At 41.3% G+C, this 23784-nt stretch overlaps 1 protein-coding gene across 6 annotated transcripts in view; it reads left to right on the plus strand.

The window, feature by feature from the left end:
• The window catches only part of SPATS2L (spermatogenesis associated serine rich 2 like), a 164406-nt gene that overhangs the window by 83900 nt on the left and 56722 nt on the right, over window positions 1-23784 (plus strand). For all 6 annotated transcript variants that reach the window (XM_045847642.1, XM_045847648.1, XM_045847647.1 and 3 more), the window contains 3 exons: window positions 15966-16074; window positions 19724-19773; window positions 22709-22955. In XM_045847642.1, the coding sequence (XP_045703598.1) occupies window positions 15966-16074; window positions 19724-19773; window positions 22709-22955 (406 nt within the window). The remainder of the gene's footprint in view (window positions 1-15965; window positions 16075-19723; window positions 19774-22708; window positions 22956-23784) is intronic.

A 23784-nucleotide genomic window follows, 5' to 3' on the forward strand; every position in this document is an offset into this window, starting at 1 on the left:
TCAAAACAAATTCACATAGATCTGATATTAGAAAGAAAACAAAATAAAAAGCCCAAATAAGAAAAAGCATGTGAAACTGGACTTTTTCAAACTGTGACAGCTATTGCTGAGACTCAAGATGAATAAGTGAGGCGAGAAAATATGGTGCTGTGGAAATGAGGAATAGTTCAGTCTAGAATATCCTTGCTGAGCCGTGCCATTACTGTGAATAGCTTTTAGAGCTGTTAGCATTATAAAGGTCAATTCCCTGTAAACAATAATCATACAGGATCATTAAAATAATGGGGGAGGAATAGAAGAGGAGAGAAGAGCCTCTTGTCCGCAGTGGGAACAGAAAGGGGTCTCAACATTTTTGTTGTTGACTGAGAAAGACTCTGTGTCCTCTAGTCTGCCCACCACAGGTCAGCCCATGCCATGTTTTCTTCTTTTCCTGCAAATGCCTTGATCTGTTATTTCACCCAGTACAGAAATATAGCTCAGGTCTTTATGTGGGATGATGGTCAGGAAAACCGAAGGATCTGACTATAGAGATTTCAGCAGGACCAGAGGAAGTGCAGAGGAAACCTGTCATCATGCAGCTTTAAAATATTAACTCCATTTAATAGAGAATTCATTCCATGGGACTTGGGACAAATTTTAATGACATGCAATTGTTTTTAAAGGAACGAAGCATGCAAGCTTTGGTGGCACATCTTAACTGCATCCGTTTTTAGGGGTGTTGAAGTCAATTTAGCCCAATCCTTAAGTTCAAACAGCAAGAACACAAAGCCACACACACAGCTTTCAGGTTTCACAACGGACAGGTTCTTGTCATCATTTTCTCATAGGAAAGAGTCATTAAATTTCCCTTTCAAAGAAAGGAGAGACATTTGACAATAGTTATTGCCTACTGCTTATGTACAGAGCTTGCTGTTATTGTTGCTTGGCAACTAGATCTGACAAGGAGTCTAAAGGAACTGAATGAATAAATGGAAATGTCAGCATCAGTTTCAGGGGATAAGAAGAAATTTACTATTGCAGGGTTAGCGTCACATTGCTTTTGCGAAGCTGGACAATTGGAATTCACAGTGTTTCTGTTCTGCTTCTCATGCCCCCTCGCCTTCCAGCCTTTCATTGTGGCCCTTTTTGCACTGTGGCTGACAGGTACATATAAGATAGATGACTAATGTTAAAGAATACAAAAAAATATATGCAATGGAATACTACTTGGCCATAAAAAAGAAGAAACTTTTACCCTTTGCGGCAGCATAGATGTACCTGGAGAACGTTATGCTGAGTGAAATCAGTCAGTCAGAGAAAGACAAATACCATATGATTTCACTCACAAGTGGAATCTAATGAACAAACTGAACTAACAAGCAAAGTAGAGACTGACTCATAGATGGAGAGCAGGATGACAGCTCTTGGGGGGAGGTTAGGGAGTGGAGGGATGAAGGAAAAAGGACTCGTGGACAACAGTGTGGTGATTGCAGGATGGGGCAGGGGAATATAAGGAGGATAAATTGTAATGGAAAAAATGCAATAAAAATAAAGAATACAAGACCATGTCAAAAATTAAAACCTTTGGCAGTAGAAAAAGAGTTCCCTCTGTTGGCAATCCCTCAGAATTTGTGGGTATTTCACCAATATTCTAGTTATTTCTCACAGTGATCCTTCATATTAAATTATACAATTTTTGCCCACGAAAAAAAAATGACAAGACTGCAATGGTTTCTTGTCTTCTGATCTTGAGCACTAAAAATCTGTCTGGATAGATTAGGTAGGTAGGTAGGCAGCCAAACTGATTGATTCGGCATTTTAAAAGTATACTGTTTGTGTTATTATTAAAACCACTTTTTTTCTGGTAGTGATTTCTCCACAACTTGATTACAATGTCCTTATGAGCACAAATGGACTTTTTAATTCATTTGTGTATTTAATAGCTCTTAGAATAGTAATGTTATAGTCTCTATGTCCCCAAATATTTGGCAATCAATATTTAGTTAAAGGATTGAGCTCAGATTATATAGTGATGATTCTCAGCTGTCAGGAAGACAGGAGGAGGAAGCAGAGCATGTCTTCCTGGTTTGAGACAAGCCTTAGAATGTCAGTAGGGAAAAGACAGGAGTAATGAGAAAAATCATATTAGTGTCCATCTGCATGCTCCAAGAAACAGATGCCAAGATGGGATGGCGGGGGCATGGGGGGAGTGCTTATAGAAGAAAAAACCAAGAGGAAGGAAGCATGAGCCGGTAGGGAGAGTCTGCAGGCTTCCATGCAGGTCTTACATCTCTGAAAGAAGAGGGAGAAGAAAGGAAAATTGGGTGGGCAGCCTCAACATGTAGCATGGTTCTGAGAAAGTTTCTGCAGGGTGATGGGGGTCTGTGAGCCACAGCTGCCGGCTAGGGGACTCCTGCATCGCTGGGAAAGGAGCTTCCCCGAAGACCCCACCACCTCAGCTATTGACTGGGAGCATCCTGGGGGGACTGTGCCCTGGGTACAATGGCACTGGTGGACCCACGGCAGGGACAGCTGGGCTGGCAGTCCGTTGTGCTTTCCATAGTGGGAGACTTCCATAGCCGCCACAATATGTGAGTATAACAAAACAGTATATTTAGGAAGGCAATTGAAACACCTATTTGGGAACTCAAACATATAAGAGAAAAGCATATGATTTATATGTTCACTGATGAGACTTAATAAAAAGTTTGAGAACCATTGTTCTCAGGTCATTAGTAAATTAAAATACAAACTCTAGAATTTATGTCCCTTTCCCTAGTAAGTTGAGTCATACTGCCACAGGTATAAGGGGTCTTCTCAACTTTCAGAGCAAACCATGAGTTAGTAGTTTCATTTTCTTTTAAAAGTACATTCTATTTCTAACCACATTCAAGGAAGCAAAAGAACAAGGTAATTCAACTGAAAAACGGCGTGTCCTTTGGTACACTGTGTAACCTCTCTGGGCCTCAGTTTCCCTACCTGCCAAAGGAAGGAATTCATGCAGAGGAACCCCAAACCTGCTCCAACCCTAAAGCTGAATGAATCTGTGTTCCTTCCCACCTCATTGGTGCCTGCAGGACCACAAAAGGGGACTGAGCCACGGCAGCCTTAGTCCTGACACCGAGCAGCTGCCTCAATTTAAATGTAGTACCTAGCCTCTCTGTGCTCAGTTTCTTGTAAAATAAAGGAATTTGATTAAACCTTCTCTGAGGTCCTTGTACTGTTCACTGGTTCGGCATGTCTGTTGCTGCCCTGTCTACAGGCCCTTCAAAACTCTGCCGTCACTCCTTGCAGATAATTACCAATAAAGCTGTATTGAAATGATGACTGGGATCATTTACATAACTTAAAGTTAACATTTGTGTTTAATTGTAGTGAGAACATTGGCATGAGATTCACTCTCGTCAGGCATACAAGGTGGTATTCATTATAAGCATGGCATTGTACAGCAGATCTCTAAAACCTGAATCACCTTGCACAACTGAAACTTGATACCAGTTTAACAACAACTCCCCATTCATTAGTCTCTCCCCTCAGTCCCTGGCAACCACCATTTTTACTCTCTGCTTCCATGAATCTGACGATTGTAGACGCCTCATGTGTGTGGAATCAGGCAGCATTTGTCCTGCGCCTGGCTAACATCACTCAGCACAGTGCCCTCGTCTCCTCAGGGCTCATCCGTGTTGTTGCGTGCGGCAGGGTTTTCTTCTTCATTTCTTAGGGCTGAATAATATTCCATCGTGTGTCTATACTGCATTTTCTTTATCCACTCATCCACCCATGGATATTTGTTAGTATTTTTTAATTGGCTAAAGTTGTAATTTTTAGCTATTTGATTAAGGCTGAAAGCACCGACTAGCTTTAACTCTTTTTACTGCCTTCAGAGAAAAAGCAAATGAACAAACTCATAAAATCATTGGGAAAATAAGATCTCGTCAGTCAGGTGATCATTTTTACTGGTGTTTGAATCAGCATGTCTCTCTTTTTTTTTACTCATAAATCCTGTTAAAATAAAAAAAAGATATGTGGGTGAACAAATACACTTCCCCCAAAGACAGAGTGTATTCCTAGTTTCCATGGTTTTCAGATGGTCTCCTTCCTTCATGCCACAGTGAAGAAATATCCAAGGTTGATATAATTTAGAGATTAACTTCACTCCTTTATTCTGGTATTGACTAAAGAGTAATTAACTCCTTTATTCTTGTATTGATTAAAGGGTATTAGTGACTTACATTTTCATGGTACTCTTCATCTGAAAAGTTCTATAAATGAATGAGGGGAAAAAACCCACAGGGAGAGTGGATGTCAATAATCCCCTTTCCCCCACATCCAAGTAGAGACCTTAAATTCCAAAGAAAAGGAAGGAAACTTTTTACTGAATAGTCTTAAGTTAGAAGCACAAGATAAATTAAAATGATCTCCCTTTTCTATTCTGGTTTAAATACCAAAAACAAACATCTTGTAAAAATAACCTGGCCTTTTTTTTGGTCTTCACTAATAAATTCAAATATGGATTTCCTCAGAGAAAGTATTTACCTAAGTCCTAAATTGGGCGGGTGTAACAGGCTGGCTGTAAACAGACTTCCAGTGGCCTCAGGGGCTTACCTGGCCCTAAAATATGTGCAAGTCTGCTAGTAGTTCTGGAAAACATGAGGAAGAATCAAGCACAATTATAGAAAACACGCAGGTGTACACTGAGTACGTGCTAGCTCAGTGGGTAAAATGAAATGTGTGAGAAGCCCACTGCTTGTCTCAATAGAGCTTAGAGGGGCCACTTCTCCTAATAGCAATCTTTTGAAATGTGTATGGGTGTGTGTACCCTAGAAGTGTCTGATTAAAAGTAAGAATTGTGAAATGAAGAATTTATCACGGGCTTAGTTACAAGATTTAAGATATTTTGGTCATCAGACTTGAATTTTATGATTTTTTAGATAGTAGAAAAGTCCATTTGAGTGTGTTATCTCTTGCTCTACAACAAGTGAAGTTTTTAGGAATTAAAGAAGTTATATAACTTTTTTTAAGCTATCAATTTTTGCTTAGTATTATAACAACTTAAATTATTTTTTTCTCAAAAGTTTAGTGAATTGACAAAATATAGACCCAGAATTGATGGAAAGAAATCTAGGTGGTTGTTGTTTTTAACTGTTTGAGGCAGTTGGTATTCTCCAGTGACCATGTCAAGATCTGCCCCATTAAGAGGTGGGGTCTGTGCCCCTTCCCTTTAAACTGGGTAGGCTTTTCGAACTGGTTGGCCAGGATAGTAGGAAGGAGGTGACTCTATGTGGCTTATGAAGCTAGGTGATTCAGCTTCTTCCTCGCTGGTTGGGACAGTTGTGCCGGAGCTCAGGGCTGCCGTGTCAACAATCTGCTCTAAGGCCACCATGCTCTGAGGAAGCCCAGACTAGCCTACCAGGAGACACCACATGGAGAAGACAGAGAGATGCCCGGCCAGTCCCAGCTGCACAGCATCCCTCTTATCATCCACCTCTCTCATCCAGTCTCTATCTCTCTCTCACACACACACAGACACACACACACACACACAGACACACACACACACACACACACACACATCTGCTCTTTGTTCTCCATGGACTCTCTCATCCCTTAGCCTCTCCCTCGTCCCCCAGCCCATCATTCCCCTGCCAGACCACAGATGCCTTCATTGGCATCTTGATGATTCTCAGCCCCCACATCCCTGAGCCCTAGGATCTACCACTGTGTTTCTGTTGTGTTGTGACCTTGGATCACTCCTTTTCTTTGCTTCTGCTCCTGGCTTACCAAGCATCACTGGGGAAAGCCAGGCAGTTGGCTCCGTGACAGCTCCGTGCGGTCCGGCATCAGTGGGCCTGCACTCCCGCCCAGCGAGCGTCCTTTCATTCACCTCGCCGTCTCCTACACATTCCCAAAAGGCCACTCCAAACCTTTCTCCACTGCTTTAGCCCTAAGCAAAATCTAAAACACTCACACAGAGGAAATACAGCAGTGTCCTTAAATTTTCCTCTTGACAGTCTCAAATTTTCCTTGCACCTTCCTTTACTCTTTCTTTTTCTCCTTTCTCAGAATTCGGAAAAAGAGAGGACCATACTCCCTCCTTTTCAAAGCTTGCTTTCTCACACTGATTTTGATGTCTTTTTTTTTTTTAATTCCCTCTGGGACTTTGTTTCAAAATTCATTTCCTGTCTTGCCTCTCTTCAAATCCTTTCTCATTGCGGGCCCCTTCCCTCAGTTCAGTGAACATGCCCAGGTACTTTGGGGAGATTAATTGTGCAGTGATTGTGTAAGATGCATTGGAGAGAGGAGAACCTAAGCCGGGGGATCCAGTGAGAAGGCTTTTTCCAGAGTCAGCTGAAAGGCAAAGGGGCCTGTACTGAAAGGAAGGATGGAGAACAGGTGAGACTCGGAGGGGATTTTGTTGTCAACATGACTGTGGAGTTAGTTGTTATTTAGGACTTTGCCTTATTTTCCTACAGTTCTGTCAGCTCCTTGGGGTCAAAAACCGTCAGATTTATCTCACTTTCTCTCAGAAAATCTGGCTTGAGTGAACAGAATTGCTCCAAAACGTGTGTGTATGGGGAGAGAGAGCTGCTCTCTGGAAGGTATATTTTTTAAAAAGAGGATAGTTGATGGGAAAGAGAAAGGCATCCTCATATTAGAGGGAGAAAGTAGACTGCTGTTCCGCAAAGGGTGGGCCAGAGTGTTCGTTTTCCCATCTCTGGAACAGATGGGATTTGCTGCAACAAATCGCCGCAGCGCAGTGGCTTCGGACAACACACATTTGTTATCTTACCGTTCTGGAGTTCAGAAGTCCGAACGGGTCTTATGGAGCTAAAATCAAGGTGTCAGCAGTCTACAGTCCTTTCTGGAGGCTCTAGGGGAGAATTTTTCTTGCCCTTTCCTGCTTCTAAAAACATTCTTTGGCCCATGGTCCCCTTTTATCTTTAAACCCAGAAATGGCTGGTCAGGTCTTTCTGGCTCTGAGAAAGCGATAAAAGAGATTGCAAGGCTCCCGCACTCTGCTTCCTCCTTCTGTGTGTAAGGACCCTTGTGATTATATTAGGCCCACTGAGATAATCCAGAGTAATTTCCCTATATCGAGATCGGCTAACAACCTCCTTAATTCTATCTGCAACCTTAATTTGCCATGTGACCTACCATACTCACAGGTTCTGGTAGATTAGGGCATGGACGTCTATGGGGAGTCATTACTCTGCCTTCCACGTCCTTGAACAAACAGCATCAATATCACCTGGGAACTTGCTAGAGATGCAGAATATTGGGTTGCACCCCAAGCTTCTGAATCAAAATCTGCATTCTAATTAGTCCCGTGGTGATTTGAATGCACTTTAAAGTTTGAAAAGCCACAACTACACTATCTCTAAGTCCTACTTTAAACTTCCCATGATTCTATGAAAACTGCATTTTTTCCCCACCTTCAAGTCTTCGTTATTCTTTCTAATCCTGGTCTCCTGCCAAAAAAAAAAAAGTTAATTTTGATTTGTATCCCTGGTGTTAATTCCCCAAAAGTCAGCCAAGTAGAACATGACAACAACTCATGCATATTTTTTTTTGCTGGCAGAAAGTAGATGCTAGGAAAGGCAATTAAATTATAGAATTATCCGTGATGCAAAGGTACTGGTCTGCAAAGAGTATTTTCTTCCCAAGGAAGATTCACAGGAGAGCTGCCTTCATTAGTGTGAAGATAATATTGGTAGCCCAGCAAGTGAAGCAAAACGTACACAGATGAGCTGTTTCTAAGGCACCTTTGAATGGCACAGCCTTTGAAAAATGTGACCAAAGCTGATTATAAAATTCCTTTCAACGTTGCAGGAATGGCAAATCCATAAATAACTGTGGCTCTCACTGATGTAGAAACGAAGCTACTGGCAGTTTGATTGCTGTCCTTATTGCAGGGGACAAGACTAAGCACACCTCCAAGACTGCAAGCTCCTCAAGGCTCGTACCAGCCACTTGCAGTGCCTGAGGGCCTAGGAGGCACCCCATACGTTTTGGGCTTGGTACTCTTTAAGGCTATGTAAATACCTTATGCTGAATCCAGAGATGCACTGACAGAAGTGGATAATTGAAACGAATATTTCAGTGACCATCTTATTAGACTTCCTGCTTCCTTTTGTTCATTCAGTCGTTTATTCATATATTAGACAATGTACTAAATGTTGCCCATTGTCCCAGGCCCTGTGGATATCAAGATATGGTCCCTGTCCCTCAAGAACTCACATTCCTGTGGGGCATATAGGTACACTAGTACATAATTATGGCAACATAGTACTAGGAGAGGTAGGTTCATGGGCCTCTCTTCTCCATCTGGCATTTACATGGTAACTGAATTTACTTTAAAATTGTCCATTTCTCTTGTCTTCCAGTTGGACTAATTATTTGGCTTCATTATTTTTGTTTTCAGCCCTAGCTACTAATGTTGCCTTTAGGCACTCACTACTTGTTCTAGAAAATTAAACCCTCTCAAACTAGTGCAGGTAAAAAAAAAAAAGAAGAAGTTATTATAAAGGTCTGTTACGGTCTCATAGGACTTCAGGAAAAGTGAAAGCAGCAGGAAAGGCAGGAAGCGAGGCAGCTCCAAATGCCTCTGTTCTCGCCCTTTGTTGTTCAGTGCAGAATCCTCCGGCAGAGAACCTGCCTACTTGGTTTTTTCACCAAGGCTGCTTCCTGACCATGGAGATCATTGTCACTGTGTTCTGGTTGCTTCTGTCCTGTCACTCACTTAGCCTAGGTGAAAAGGCCTAAAACTAAAAATAAAAATCATATATATTTTACACATATAAATATATATAATAAAATAAAAAGTATGTATGTTAAACTTACATGTTTCTATCTGTTTTCCTCCCTAAGTGTGGTAATGACCATATCAGTGTTGTTACTGCTATATCCAGCCATGCACACAGTGCCTGATTGTAGAAAGCATTTAATGGATGAAATAAGTGAAAGAATGAGAAGGGGGAGAACACATGCTGTTAGTCACCCTTGAGATGGGCTCCCTTGTGGCCAGCTTGCAGGAGAGGGGGATTAAGGAGATCCTTGGGTCCACGGACCGCTCTCCGAAGTTACGGAGGATGGTTCTTAAGAAGGGAGGTATACAGGGCAGTCTCCCCCAAATAAGTCTTGGCCAACACACTAGCCATATGTTCTTTCACTTGCAAAGACATGCCGAACTTCACACCCAGAGAGAGCCTTCTCCTTTGTGGCCCAATGTAAAGGGTCCCACCTGTTTAAAATTTATTGAGCAGCTAACATATGCATCATCTCTTTTCATTTTTACAGCAATTCCAGCAAGTAATATCCTCATTTTTACAGCTACAGAACCAAGTTTCAATGATTTAAGCAGTTTATTCAAGGTCATAGACCTAGCACATAGCAGAGTCAATATTAGAACGTAGGTGTGTTTAATTCCAAAGCTCCTTCCATGACATTTGCTGTCTCCTCTATAAAGTATTCTCCCCTCCTCAGGCAGACTTAACTGTAACTGTTCTCTTCTCTGTAGTACCACAGCACTTCATTCCTAAAGACAGCACAGCATTATTACACACTTTTGGGTACAGATGGTTCTGGCTCCAATGCTACACTGTCCCCTTTAGGGGAGGGACTGTATCTGGTTCCCTTCCATGTCCTCAGTATTTGTCATTTCATGGGAGCTCAACCAATATCTGGCTGCTGGACTGAGCTTTGGAAGGATAGGCAGTTATTATGCCATTTCATATTTTTTAAACTCCACAAAATATGAGTACCTTATAAAGAAAGTAAAATTATCAAGTCTTACAAATATTTTTTCCATTTCTGTCACTGAAATTTAAAGAACCTAGGTGTATTCTTCCTACTCATGCATTGTTTAGGCCATGTCACAGTCAACTGAGACTTGCCCTCTGTTATTGTGGATGGTAAATGCAGTGATGGGATGGTCCAAGAAATGCTGGTAGAATATTCTTTTGACTTGAAACAGCAGCCCAGTATCCCTACAAATTGTCATCTCTCGTTCAAATTATGAAATATACATTGTTAGTCACTTGCGGTGGGCGTGGTGTATATGCAAAATGTCTGAGAGGAGGATTCTGCCCTTGTCGCTTAGCCTCTAGTAGGCACAGCATGTATACAAACACTTCAGATTTAAAGTAACAGGTGCTAACTGCTAAGAGATAACCTACTGCTCAGGGCAATGGGAATTGAAAGGAGGCAAGATGACTTCTGGCAGGGAAGGTAGAGGATTTCATGGAACACATGGCATTTCAGCTAAAATATAAGACATGGGCAAACAGACATAGCTCAGGTCAAAGGCAAAGCACACAGAGGTGGGGCTGGAAGGCCAACACAATGGGCTTGTGCCTGCCCGTGAAGGGCAGAGCAAGAAGGACTATTTGGAAAAGCAGGTTGGAGCCCAATTGCTGATGGCCTTGACTGCCAGGCTGAAGAGACTTTATTCTTAGAAAGAAAGGTGGTAAAATGGTCACAGTTACACTTTAGGAAGAGCAGTCTCGCAGCATCCTTGGAATGAATGTGCAGGGGAGAGCCTGGAGGCAGAGAGATCGGTTATTTTATGTTTATTTGATAATATTGGGTCTTTACCGATCACACAGCTGTGTAGGTGGATGGAAAACTGGTCAGAATCATTTTTGAAACTCAGACATAATCTAAATGACTCATCGGTAAGAGAAGATGAATTTCTAAGGAGTCATCACAGACAGGCTAAAAAAATGCACAGTGTGAATGAGGGAACCTGCTAACAGCTCTGAAACCAGACAACTCGGGTGCAGAGGAGGGAGGTTAATGTAGGAAGCTGAAAGCAGCTCGTGAAAGCGCATTGCCTCGCTGCTTAGTGTGGGCGAAATGCCAGCAGGGTAGGCCCGAGGCAGAATGGGGCAAAACCTGCCCAGCCAGATAGAAAGCCCCAGAGAGAGGAGGGGAGTGGAGATTAAAATGCTGAAGGTTAAATCAAAACAACTTTTGAGCTGCAAAATGCAGATTTCTCAAAAACAGATTGATTTGCCAAACCAGATTTAATTTAGAAGCAAAGCAGGGGAATGTGACTTGGGAAAGGTAAATGAACTGTGCACAGGGGTCCAGATTGTCACCCAACAGCCTGCACTGCTGTGTGGTTGATCCTCCCAGACCCCTCTGTTTACGGGCTGTGAACCCTTGAGGGATGCAGTCAAGCGCAGCTTCAAACAGTGGGCTTCCGTGTGAAGCTGCAGCAGCAGGCACATCAGATCAGCTTGGGCTGTGGCAGCGAAGTGAGGGCTGTGTATCTGAAGCCACGCCAAAAACAACCTCTGCAAAACAGTCGGCAGGCGTGAATTTTATGACTTCCCCGTAGGCAAACTCCCATTAGTCACGCGTTGATTGATCCATTCCTCCAGGAGCTTCATTTCCAAATGCAAAGGCAGCCTTTCAGTACAGCCCCACTATAACACTGCCTTTGTTACCCCCTCCTTATGTTTAAAGCTACTTCATAATGAGATCTTACTTAGATTTAAATGTTTAGACCCTTTACCACTGGGGCAGGTTCCTGAATAGTGACATTGTGGGGTTCCTGTATTTTTATGCGCATATATGAGGATTTCACCATCTTTCTCAAAGACATCTTCATGGGGAAATAAATGCAGTGAATATGAACAAAAGGTGGAGAAACAACATTATTCCCTTCACATCGGCTAAATTCAGTGATTAAAGCAGAAACAGAGCTTGGTCCGGAAATTTGCTAAAATTCAACATTACTGTGGAACATCTAAAATAAGCAGAAACTATTTTTCCCCTTTTCTCTCATTTTTTTAAAAACTTGATATTCCTGTCTTAGTTAACTCTCTTCCTTTGGGAATTGTATGCAATATTCATAGTTAGATTTGAAGTCAGAATTCAGTTACTAAGTTTTCTAAGGGTATGTTCAGAGCTGGGATATCTAAAAATGACAAGGATGGATGCTTACCATATCTGACCAAGGCTGTATTTTTTAAGAGGGATAAGCAAGAGCAGTATAAACATCTAAAAAGGAAATGTCTCTGTAAGCCATAGTTTTTACCATTTTTTCTTAACGTGGTACAATATATTACGTTTTGCCAAGGAGAGACTGGAAAAAGAACAGTTTGTGTATAAGTGTGGGTCATTACTGATCACACAACAGTGTATGTGGATTGAAAACTCTTGTCTAATGTAACTACAGTTGATCCATGAATAACGCAGGGATTTATGGGCATGCCCCCGACCACGCACAGTCAAAAACTCAAGTGTAACTTTTGACTCCCCAAAACTTAACTACTAACAGCCTACTATTGACCAGAAACCAATCACGTAAACAGTTAACACATTTATATATGTTACATGTATTATGTTCTGTAATCTTACAATACAGTAAGCTAGAGAAAAGAAAATGTTGAGAAAATCAAATGGAAGAAAAAATACATTTACATTATTTATGTAGAAAAATCTAAGTGTAAGTGACCCTGCCCAGTTCAAACCCATGTTAATGTAATCAATAACTAAGTATTATATTACTTGGAAGGGCGTGGCTGGTGTGGTACTAGTGATAGTAATTGGTTGAGTGTTAGAATTTTCTTTAAAAGAACTACATTGGAAGGGCGTCATGTAATGTTTATACGTAACTGCAGTGCACTGGAAACACTAGGCCATCGTACTTATTGTCAAACGCACACTGTTGATGATTTTCCTGGGTTGGATGCAGGCATTTTTGTAAGAACACAAGATGGGAAGGTGTTTTTCTTCCCATCTTGGCCATCTCTTTTAAAAAGAGAGATAAATGGGACGATGCTGGTCCAGGGGTGCAAACTTCCAGTTATAGGATTTAACAGGTTCTGGGGGTCTAATGTACAGTATGGTCATTGTAGCTAATAATACTGTATCGTGTACTTGAAAGTTGTTGAGGGTAGATCTTAAATGTTCTCACCGCACACACAAAAAATAGTGATTATTTGTTGGATGCAGATGTTGGCTAATGCTGCGGTGGTAATTGTTTTGCAAAATATAAGTGTATCAAGTCAACACGTTAACTTACACAGTGATATATAGATAAATTTCTATGTCTGTATATCTGTATCTACATGTGGGGGTGTTTGTATATGTGGAGAGAGAGAGGAAGCTATCTTTTTAGCACAATCAATGACTAATAGAGAACAACTTAATGCAAGGACCACTGAGGGATGCTCACAAGACCTAAGTCCTTCGCACAGCCTTGGAGGCCCTGCACGCCTTCATCTCCGACCTCGTCTTGCACCCTCCGCCTCCCTCCATGCTTCCAGCCGCTCTCTCTTCATCTGTGTCTTGCTCCTCATTCATGCTGGTCCCTCCGCCCAAAATCCTTTCCCCTTACCTCCCATTCATCTCTTCTCACTGCAGATCTCGGCATACCTGTATGAAGGCATGTCTCCCTGTCATATGATTTTAGAGTTTTTATCACAATGTATAAGTATATATTTCTGTGATCATTTGGTCAACATGTGCATTTCTCTCTAGTCTAAGGTGCTAGGAAGTTTGGTGCCTTGTCATACGGTACACATTCAAAAAACATTCACTGAATGGAATTTTAAAGAGAAAAGGTGAGAAAGAACTTAGAGTTGAAGAAGTTACTGTTTTTTAATATGGAGGTTACAAAAACTAAGAACCATAAAAATGTGAGAATAGGAAAAATTGGAAGAATCTTGAGTCACATATGTACAAATATATATTTTGTGTTAGAGTACTCAGTAAAACCCACATAGTAGCATGTGTAAGTGTTATGATTCAAAACCAGCTTTCTGATCTATATTGTCAGAACCTTTACAAGTCTTATTCCCACAGCTTGTACTGTTTTCTCATTATGTAACAGGGTGTAGCCCAGAGGGGGGCCCCAAATAAGGATTTGGAATGGGGACACTCAAGGTGTCCGGGAAATAGTAGAAAGATATATAGGATGTCCTCACCCCCCCCCCGCCCCGCAAGGTGTGGGTTGGGGGAAGGGACACACGGAGCAGGAACATACGGAGCTGTTTTGTACAGCAACAGCTTTGCAGCTAACCTCTGGCATAGTCATTTCACATATCTATAACCTTTAACCCGGCTTTGAGCCGGGGGATGGAAGGGACTTCCACCCAAGATGTAACTGGAGGGCAGCTCCCCCTGGTTACAGTGCCTGTATGAGAACTTGGAGAAGATTAGCTCCATGACATGAGGCCACACCTGCCCAGACTTACAATGACAGCCCAGTAAAGCTGGAAGAATACAGGAATGCTGCCAGGGGTAACTGATTGTAGGAGGAGTCGGAAATGGGATACAGAGGAAGGTTGGCGCGGGGATTTAAACCCAGGCGCGGCAGCCATACAAGGGAGAACCACGCAGCTTTGGCCAGGGTGGGGACCCCCGCAGCTTCGGTGAGAGTGAGGGCCAAGTGGCTTTGGGGTGCTCCTTTTTGGCACGTGGTTTAGGAAGCAGGAGAGACTTTTCCTGGGAGATGGGTACAAAGAACTCTTGCCAGTAGGCCATGAGAAGGTGCCACATGGCTTTGGATTAACTGAAGATCGTGACAGCAACACAGCTGATGGTGCTGGGAGCCTAAATCACGGATTTCTACTTCTTTTCCTGAGATACGTTACCCCAGACTAGGGCAGAGGGAGAAGGAAAGACTGTGTGCATCTGTGGGTATCCTAAAGAACTTCAATATTTTAATGAAGACATTAAGTCACTACTCTAAGTCTGTATAGCTTTAAATAAATATTTTCTTTCCTTTTCACAAATCTCTGGCATTGAGAGATGTCTTTCCTCTGGCGGCAGGCATAGCAAACCTAGCGGGGGTCCTTTTGGTCCTTTTGGTCCTTTTGGTAATAGTATATCGTACCCCCCGTTGGCCCTGTTCTGTAACAGTTATAATCTAAAATTCTTATATATAACAGTTCTGTATGGAGAAAGCTACCCATTTCTAACATAATTAAGGAAGAGGCTCTACTGCTTTATTAAATGTTCTAGTCAATTGAGTCACATTACACACATCATACCCATATAACCCACATGCCAGGAATCTGACTACGTAAACTACAGGTATCTCTCAAACTCAGCAATGGTCATAAGTCACCAGTGACGCAAACATGTAAAGATTGTGCGGTGCTTTCACGGTCGTTATTATGATGCCACTTACCTGTCGCCATGCAGCACTCTAGTATTTGTCGGTAGCAGCTGTACTGATCCCCTTGATATTTTTACTAAAGTAGAATGAGCATCCTATAGCAATTGCAAGTTCTGTGAGATAAAGATCAATTCATTCTATTAAGCCAGATGAAAGAATACATGCTAAATTTGACTAATAAATACATATAGGTCATTAAAAATTGAATGTCAGCCTAGTCTAGTGAAATTCTTAGCTCTCGTGTATGTGCTGACTATATTTTAAATGTTTGGTTTTCAGAAGTGTGTTTGGGAACATTTTCTGTACTATGGCTCAGACTGCCATTTCAAAAATACAATGCCCCACATTTTTATATCTCTATAAACATTAATGGAGTTTCACAGCCTACTTGCGTGAACCTCGAGATGACTGTTTCCACTGTGCAGATAAGAGAAGCTGAAGCATGAGGCTATTTCTGCATGTTTTCCAAAGACGCCCCCCTGAGCCAGTGGGGAAGAGAGCCTGAGACAGAAAACATCTGTGTGCTCACTGAAAACGTGTCTTGTGTGCATCTGGAGTCTTAGGGGAGGGGAAATGGCTGAACCCGAGTTGGCTTTTCACACTTGCTGTTACAGCCCTCACAAGGGGATCTTTGTAAGAAATGTTTACACAAGAAGGTGGGTATCAAGGCGATTACGAGGATGAAGGGGGATGGATTTTTACCGGTCTGAAATGCCTGGAGCATGCCGGATAGCAAGAAGGTAGATTAGTTGTTTTCTCAAAGTCTTTCTAACAGTTATAATTTTATCCAGTGAGAAATTCATGGGTGGAAAATACTTAAAGTGTTGACTTCTCACTTTCTTTTCTTTTACAGATCTATGCAGTTCGGTCAGTTGTTCCCAACAAGAGCAATAATGAAATAGTCCTAGTGCTACAGCAGTTTGATTTTAATGTAGACAAAGCCGTGCAGGCCTTTGTGGATGGTAAGTATACATGTCCCCCGAAGCTGAAGGTGTTTGAACTAAATATGCCATGCATTTCTGTATGTTTTTTTAAAGGTGTTGAATACCAATTCATTACTAATACTTTCTCATTAAAATACACATCTTTTTAAAAACATATATACATACTCAATAAGAACACAATTTAAAATTTTATCATTAAAAACACCATGGATGTTTTCTAAATATTTTCTAAATGATTCTGATTATAATGCTACTAATTCCATTGTCTACCAATCATTCCAATTTGTTGTTAAACATGTGCTTTATTTGAGAGTGTCCTTCTGAACAGAGGGTAATGTACCTCATTCCTAATTGAGAGGACTGGTTTATTCTTTAAATCCTTACTTTATGATTTTGAGTTTGCCTAATTAATTACAATATCAGTTCATCTTGTCTACTTCTAGAACCTTTATGCTTTTTTTGAAGATTTATTTATTTTTAGAGAAGGAAGGGAGGGAGAAAGAGAGAGAGAGAAACATCAATGTGCAGTTGCTGGGGCCCTATACTGGGAATCGAACCTGCAACCCAGGCATGTGCCCTGACTGGGAATCGAACCTGCGACACTTTGGTTCATAGCCTGCGCTCAATCCACTGAGCTACGCCAGCCAGGAGAACCTTTATGCTTAAAAAAAATTTTTTTCAGAAAGCCCATTGCCAATGAGGCAGAATATCCAGTCTCAGAATGTTTTTATCCTATAAATGTTTCCCTCACTGCTTTAGATTTCCTGTAAACTATGAAGTAATGCTCTTCTCCTAATAAAATTAAGTTTTATTTATGGCCAAAGATCTCACGTCTGTCCTTGGTTATCATGTCTTTTGTCCTGGTATTAGTTTCTATTTTGTAAACATGGACTAGCTGAACATAATCTGACAAATAAGGTCAGGGAAGACTTATCAGCACATTTCTCAGTTGTGTCCTATTCACACTTGTTAAGGACACTTTGACTGACTTATTTTCCTAGGAGGAGAATAATCTTCCCAAGTCTCCACCAGTGTAATTGCATTTTCGGCAAGGTCTTGAAACCAGGAAGCATGCTCACATTCTGAGGTCTACAGTCAAGGTTTAGGGTCCTAATTGAATTGAAAAATGATTATCATTTAAAACAGACCTGCAAGCAGACCCACAGTGCATAGCCTTTCTGCTTTCCCCTGATTCATGGAGAAGCAGATACAGAATCTTCAGTCACTAAAGAACAAATAGTAGAGAGTGCAATATTAATCTGACTTTGCAGCATTCAGTGTGATTTGTCTAAAGAAAGGAATTTGGAGCTATGCACATCCTGGCTAGATAAACTCTTTTCGGGTTTCACTTGCCAGTATCACTCGCATGGAAAAAGAGCTGTAGGAAAGGGAAAAGGTTAGTATTCCCATCCTTCCCCACCCTCACTTCGATTCAGGCCCCCTCAATGAACGTTTTTATTACAAAGTGATTCTGATGAAATGCACAGGTGCTCAGTAGCGGATACACTGTCATCAGATCCATTTGTATTTAAATAGAGCACCTTGCTTGTCCTTCTCCAAATGTTCACCTTGTCAGTGTTGAGGCCTAATTTTTTTTAAAAAAAAGAACTCATTGATCTCTGAGAAACCTCTTGTCATTTTGGTTGGGACCAATCAGACAACTTGTTTAAAAACCACTGAGAATCAAAAATATTTGTTGGGAATCACTTACGTGGCATATTGAAAGCATTATTTCTTTCTTTTTTTTTTAAAGATTTATTTATTTATTTTTTAGAGAGGGAAGGGAGGGAGAAAGAGAGAGAGAGAAACATCAATGTGTGGTTGCTGGGGGCCGTGGCCTGCAACCCAGGCATGTACCCTGACTGGGAATCGAACCTGCGACACTTTGGTTTGCAGCCCACGCTCAATCCACTGAGCTACGCCAGCCAGGGTGAAAGCATAATTTCTGAGTGGCCTAAAAAGCTCCAAGCAGTTTCAGTATAATTAAAATTTAACAATAACAGTTTCAAAATTCTCTGTAAACATGGGTATTCTTTCTTCAAAATGACCCTCTAAAAGCTCAATTTTAAAAATTACAATAGAATTTATGTCAAAATATGAAAACCAGAAGAATAATTGAATATTGCAATTGAAAGCAGGAAGCAACTCAGTCTCCTTCCTCTGATTAAAAAGGACAGTATTTTAACACTTTCATACATCTAAATTTTATTTTAGATGTATGAAAATTTTTTCTAAATTTATCTAAATTTATTTTAGATTTAATTTATCTAAATTTATCTAAATTTATTTTAGATAAATTTTCCTAAATTTTCAGTTTTAGGAAACTGAAGTTTAGCTATAAGGACTATCCTAGTGATTATTAGCTGCCGGCATGACTTACCAAGAAACCTAATGAGAGTGACTTCCTAAAGTTCTTCCACAGGAAAATACTGTAAAGCATTAAGTCTCTGGGAAAATTACAGAAAGATCAGCCCAGTTAATAAAAAGTCTGAATTAGAGCTTACTTTTAAGTACAGTCTTATTATTTCAAGTACATGTAACTCAAAAAGCCTAAGAGGAGCATTGAATTGGAAACTTTGAGTAGATAGGAAAAATTAGCCTGTCTAAATTGTGGTCAAAGCAGTATGGCCTCTGCTTATCCAACAGTAGACAGTAGGCTCAATATGGAGACCCTACTAATTTGAAATTTGTTATAAAGACCAGGCTGAAGTTTATCTTTGTTGGGCCAACACACTGTTGTATACTGACAGTAGAGCACTGTTAGTATAATAAGATTGTATAAGAATGCTTCTATGTTATATATATATATATATAAATATATTTTAAAAGAATATATTTAAAAGCTACTCCTTTAGAAGTACCTGTTTATATGAAAAAAACACCTGATGTATTCATTACCAATAAGTTATTGTTGAAATTACCCCCAGCACAGCTGGAGTGAGTGAAAGAACTTTGTTAGAGGAGGCGGAAACATTCACTGTAGCTGACCAATGGTAACACACTTCTCTGAAAAGGTTGTGCACGGTTATCAGGTTAGGCTTTTCCTCTGAGTCAGTGTAGTTCCACGGTTGGGGGTGAGTGGCATTGACAGATCCTGGGACTCAGTTGTCATTTGATGAACTCCTTTTGTTTCAAAGCAAATGCCTTGAAAAGACCACATCCCTTCCCCATCCATAGTGATGAGGGCAGAACTAATATCAGATCATCTGTTCTCCTTATAATGAGTGGAGGCAGAAAGAAGAGAAGGAATGGCCAATAAAAAGCTATGATTCATATGCAAAACATACTCAAAATCCCATGTTTGGTCGAGAAGATTATAGGTATTTTGACTCATATATCAAACAGAACAATTTTAATTCTATTTATGGCAATGAAGCTATCAGAAAATTCTCAAGATATATTTCATTTTCTCTAAGACAACATAATGATAAAAAAAGTAAGCTTCATGTAGTAGGGCTTAATATTTTGATAAAACCAAGATCATGCAGTGAATTAAATGAAAATCTGGAAATAAAACACGAGACTGGCATTTTTATTAAGGTAGGATGTATAAAAACAAATGAAAACGCCAAGAAAAAAATTGCTACCAAGATGGAAAGGCTGAGATGAATTCTGTGTGGGGTTTTACTGTGTGAACACACGTTAAAGATCCTTTGTCTCTGTCCAGGCAGTGCGATTCAAGTTCTGAAAGAATGGAATATGACGGGGAAAAAGAAGGTAAGATTCACATGGATTGTAAATGAGTAACATCTTCAATCAAAACTTTTATGGTGGCTATCATTTTCACAAAGCTGCCATTTTTATGCTTCTCTCAAATATGTTAGTAGATACACCCAGAAAGCTTCCAAATTCATGGCTCTCCAATTACCAGCCACCCTCCCTACTAATGCCATTGTTTTTCTCTCCAGTGTTTTTAACCACCAGGTGTGCATTAGAAGTCCCCGAGTTCTTCTTTTTAAGTATTAAGGGGAACCTCGCCTGAGAATTCAAAGGATTCAAGACATTAACTTGCCCGAACATATCCTGTAGCACAAAGGGAAAAATTAGGGAGTGTTTTAAAGATACTTGAAAAGTTCTAAATAGATTTTCACGTTTTTCCAACTGAAAGAATCTGTCCAAAGCTGTGCTGAGATACTTGTCTTGCTGAGTTCTAAGCTAGATTTTTTTTAATAAAAGAAGAGAAAAAGAAAATACTTTCAAATCATGGTAAGGGATCTATTTTTCCTTCTTGAGAACCCTGGCAGACTCCTTGAAAACAGAGGGAAGATGTTCATCTGCCCCTTTCAAATTGTTTTGCTTTCTTGTCCAGTCACCCAGAGTGACTTTAGGACACAGGTGAGGTGTACGTGTGCACACACTGGCCCTCTGTGTCCAGCACACGCCTTCCTGATCTTGTGAACGTGCTCAGTAGCCCCTGTAAGGCGCAGCTCCCTCCTTGTTCTCTGCCTGGAGCCTGCTGCATGCCTTTCACAAAAAGTCTGCCCTTTTCAAAGTCACCGCCCTGCCCCTTGCCACTGTTTGCCAGCAGGGCTTGCGCTCTGGGTATCCGAGGATATGAGATTCCAGCCTATCCTTCTCCTCGAGGGAAGATCACAGGCCTGCCAAACAGGTTTTAAACAAAACACACAAGCGTTGTTATTATTATTGTACTTTCATAAAATGCCGAGATCACTGGAATTGTTCTTTCCCCCTTTTTCTCTTTCTAGTTGCATGCAGAATGGGAAGAATTATGAGATTTTTTTTCTAGTCTTTGTGTGCCACCATCTTTGACAATCTCTGCTTATCTTTAATCATAGCTTCCCAGGCTTTTGTGTGAGACGAAGATGATTCACATACGATTGAAAGGCAGTATTTACACTCACATGGAAAAATTTCTCTGATGTGAGAAAAGGAGCAGACAGCAGCTGCAGACCCAACTCTTTACTGAGTCTCCCTCTTAGGGGTTCAGCGGGAAAGTGGTCTCCCCAGCCCAGCAGACATAGGGCTTGTGTGGGAACAAGGGGGCCGCTGGCCTTTCTCGCCACCGCCCAGGGAGTGAGTGTACTTCTCTCGCTTCTCTGGAGGAGCACTTACTCAGGGGCATGGTCAGGGCTTCCAAGGGAAAGGAAGGGAGGAGAGAGAATTCATAAGAGAAATCTTTTTCTTTTTATTTCTTTTCCAAATGTGTTGAAGAACAAAGCCAGGCTGACGTTCAGCCCCAACCCACTGATGCAGCCCGCGGACAGGGTGCGTCCTGGTGGCCCAGCGTCTGTTCTGATTGGCTGAGGCCTGTACCGTCCTGAACGTTAAGAACACAGGATATCTCCTGGGTACAAAATCAAAGTCAATAACGCAGGCATCATAATTTGGAACAACACCTTAATTTCCTCTGAATTGTTACGTGTATTGACCATTATGACATTTCAGGAAAGAAACAGTAAAATTCTATCATATTGTAATAACTCAAGTCTAAAAAATTTTAGTTGTCTGAAATGCAGGGCAGTGAAGTCTTGTAATGCTGCTCAGCTGGCAGCCAAGAGGTCCCTGGGTCCTGCTGCACAGTCCAAACCTAGTGGGCCCAGGTCAGTTTGGCAGATTTTGTAGCAGTTATCTGCTCCAGCATAAATATTCATGGCGGGGATTGCGGGTCCTGTGCCTGGGCTCTTCTGGTGGTTTGGTGCCTGTTTCATAGACCCAATGTGGACTATGGGGAATCTGCCTTTCACATCCTCATTTCTCAAGGAGTTGCCTGCCTTTTTCCTGCCAATCCTTCCCTCCATCTCCCCTTCTCCACAGAGAACCATAACCTTGGGGTCCTCCTTGCCTCCCCCACCCTCATCTCCTCTTTACCAAACGAGAGCAGTTCTCCAGGGCCACAGTAGCTGAATTCCAGTTCTTGCAGGGCGTGATCACAGGACTTCACTGTATTGCCACTTGTGTGGTGCCTCGATGTACTCAAGTAATATGTCAGGATTGCAGCTGTTCCCTGCTATTTTTTCCTTTTGGAGGAACCTTTTTGTTTACTGTTTTTGAAGGAAAAGTTTATACACCTTATTGTAAGAAAGGGAATATTTACTTACATCAAATCGGGTGGTTAATAGAGATGTGAGTTCTGTACTATCAGTTACGCCCCTTTGACCTAGCGTGTTGTTCAGTGCCATAATGTCCTTGTGAATCTTTGTTTGGGGGAGGGGGCTAACAGGGGAGAAGGGGAAGGGGCAAAGGAACGCAAATGGAGGACTCCTGGGCATGGACAATGGTGGGGAGGGATTGACTGTGGGAGTGGGGATGCTGGGTAGGAGAGCAATGGAAGAAAAGGTGGGACAACTGTAACTGAGCAATTAAAAAAAGAAAGATATTTGATAGTATCTCAAATAAAATACGATAAAAGAAAAAGATGTAGGTGTTTCATTCATTCTATTAGAAGAGCCAGGAAATTATTTATATTTAGTAAATAATAACACAAGAATAAAATCTGTGTTTTGCATACTCACGACTGTAAACTTACTTTTGCCACACCCTATTTTTTATATAACATCTATTATTTATATATTCATACATTTATATACATGACATCTTATATAAAACGTCTTATTTTGGTCTCTCAGGTTCATCTTATATTTCAAGGGTCTGAGCTGAGTAATATTATCTTCTCATTTGTCTCTCATGCTAGAACAATAAAAGGAAAAGAAGCAAGTCCAAGCAGCATCAAGGCAACAAAGATGCTAAAGACAAGGTGGAGAGGCCCGAGGCAGGGCCCCTGCAGCCACCGCCGCCACAGATACAGAATGGCCATGTCAATGGCTTCGAGAAGGACAGCTCGTCCACTGATTCTGCCAGCGAAAAACCAGGCCTTATCCCTCGTGAGAAAGCGATCTCAACACTCGAGGAACCTTCAAAGGCTCTCCGTGGGGTCACAGGTCAGTAACTGTTCAGTGTAGCTGCTTAGGAAGACACAGAAGAAAAGGATGCAAAGAGAACCTCTCTACTCAGTCACTGCTGAGGTTGACCCTGTTGGAAGGGAAGGGCTGTTCTTCAGCGCACAGGGATTCGAACAGTCTTCCTGCAGGATGGTGGGGAAGGGAGGGAGGCAACAGGGTTGAGAATGAATGCTCAGTCTAGCCCTGCACTAAGTCAAAGGATTTTTTTTCTTAAAAACACGGTTTTAGTCTGTATTAGAATCATTAGGAGAATAGAAATTCCAAGTTTAAAGAAATTTCCTTTCTAGACACCTTTGCTAGGATAAGAGAGGGGTAATTGGTGACAAAAGGAAATGTTATTAAAAGGTGGTATTTTATATTATGTGACAGAACATAATCTACCAGGGTGTTAGAATCTGGAATGTTAATTCTTTGGGCTATAGCCATATATTAATGAATCTACAAAGGCTGAATTTTTGAAACAATTCTTTTCTTTTTTTTAAGATTTTATTTATTTATTTTTAGAGAGGGGGAAGTGAGGGAGAGGAGAGAAACATCAATGTGTGCTTGCCTCTTGAGCACCCCACACTGGGGACCCAGCCTGTAGCCCAGGCCTGTGCCCTGACTGGGAATTGAACCCTCGAACCTTTGGTTCACAGGTTTGGTTCCACTCTGTCCACTGAGCCACACCAGCCAGGGCTACAAAGGCTAATTCTTAATCAACTCTATGACTTTGGGTGCATCATTCCATCTCTACTGTCTCATTTCCTTTCTGTAAAATAAGGAAACTGTACTAGAATGTACTAGATCAGTGGTCCTCAGTACTATC

Source organism: Phyllostomus hastatus, unplaced genomic scaffold (assembly GCF_019186645.2).
Source record: "Phyllostomus hastatus isolate PE091 unplaced genomic scaffold, TTU_PhHast_1.1 phas_contig_57, whole genome shotgun sequence".
NCBI lineage: Eukaryota > Metazoa > Chordata > Mammalia > Chiroptera > Phyllostomidae > Phyllostomus > Phyllostomus hastatus.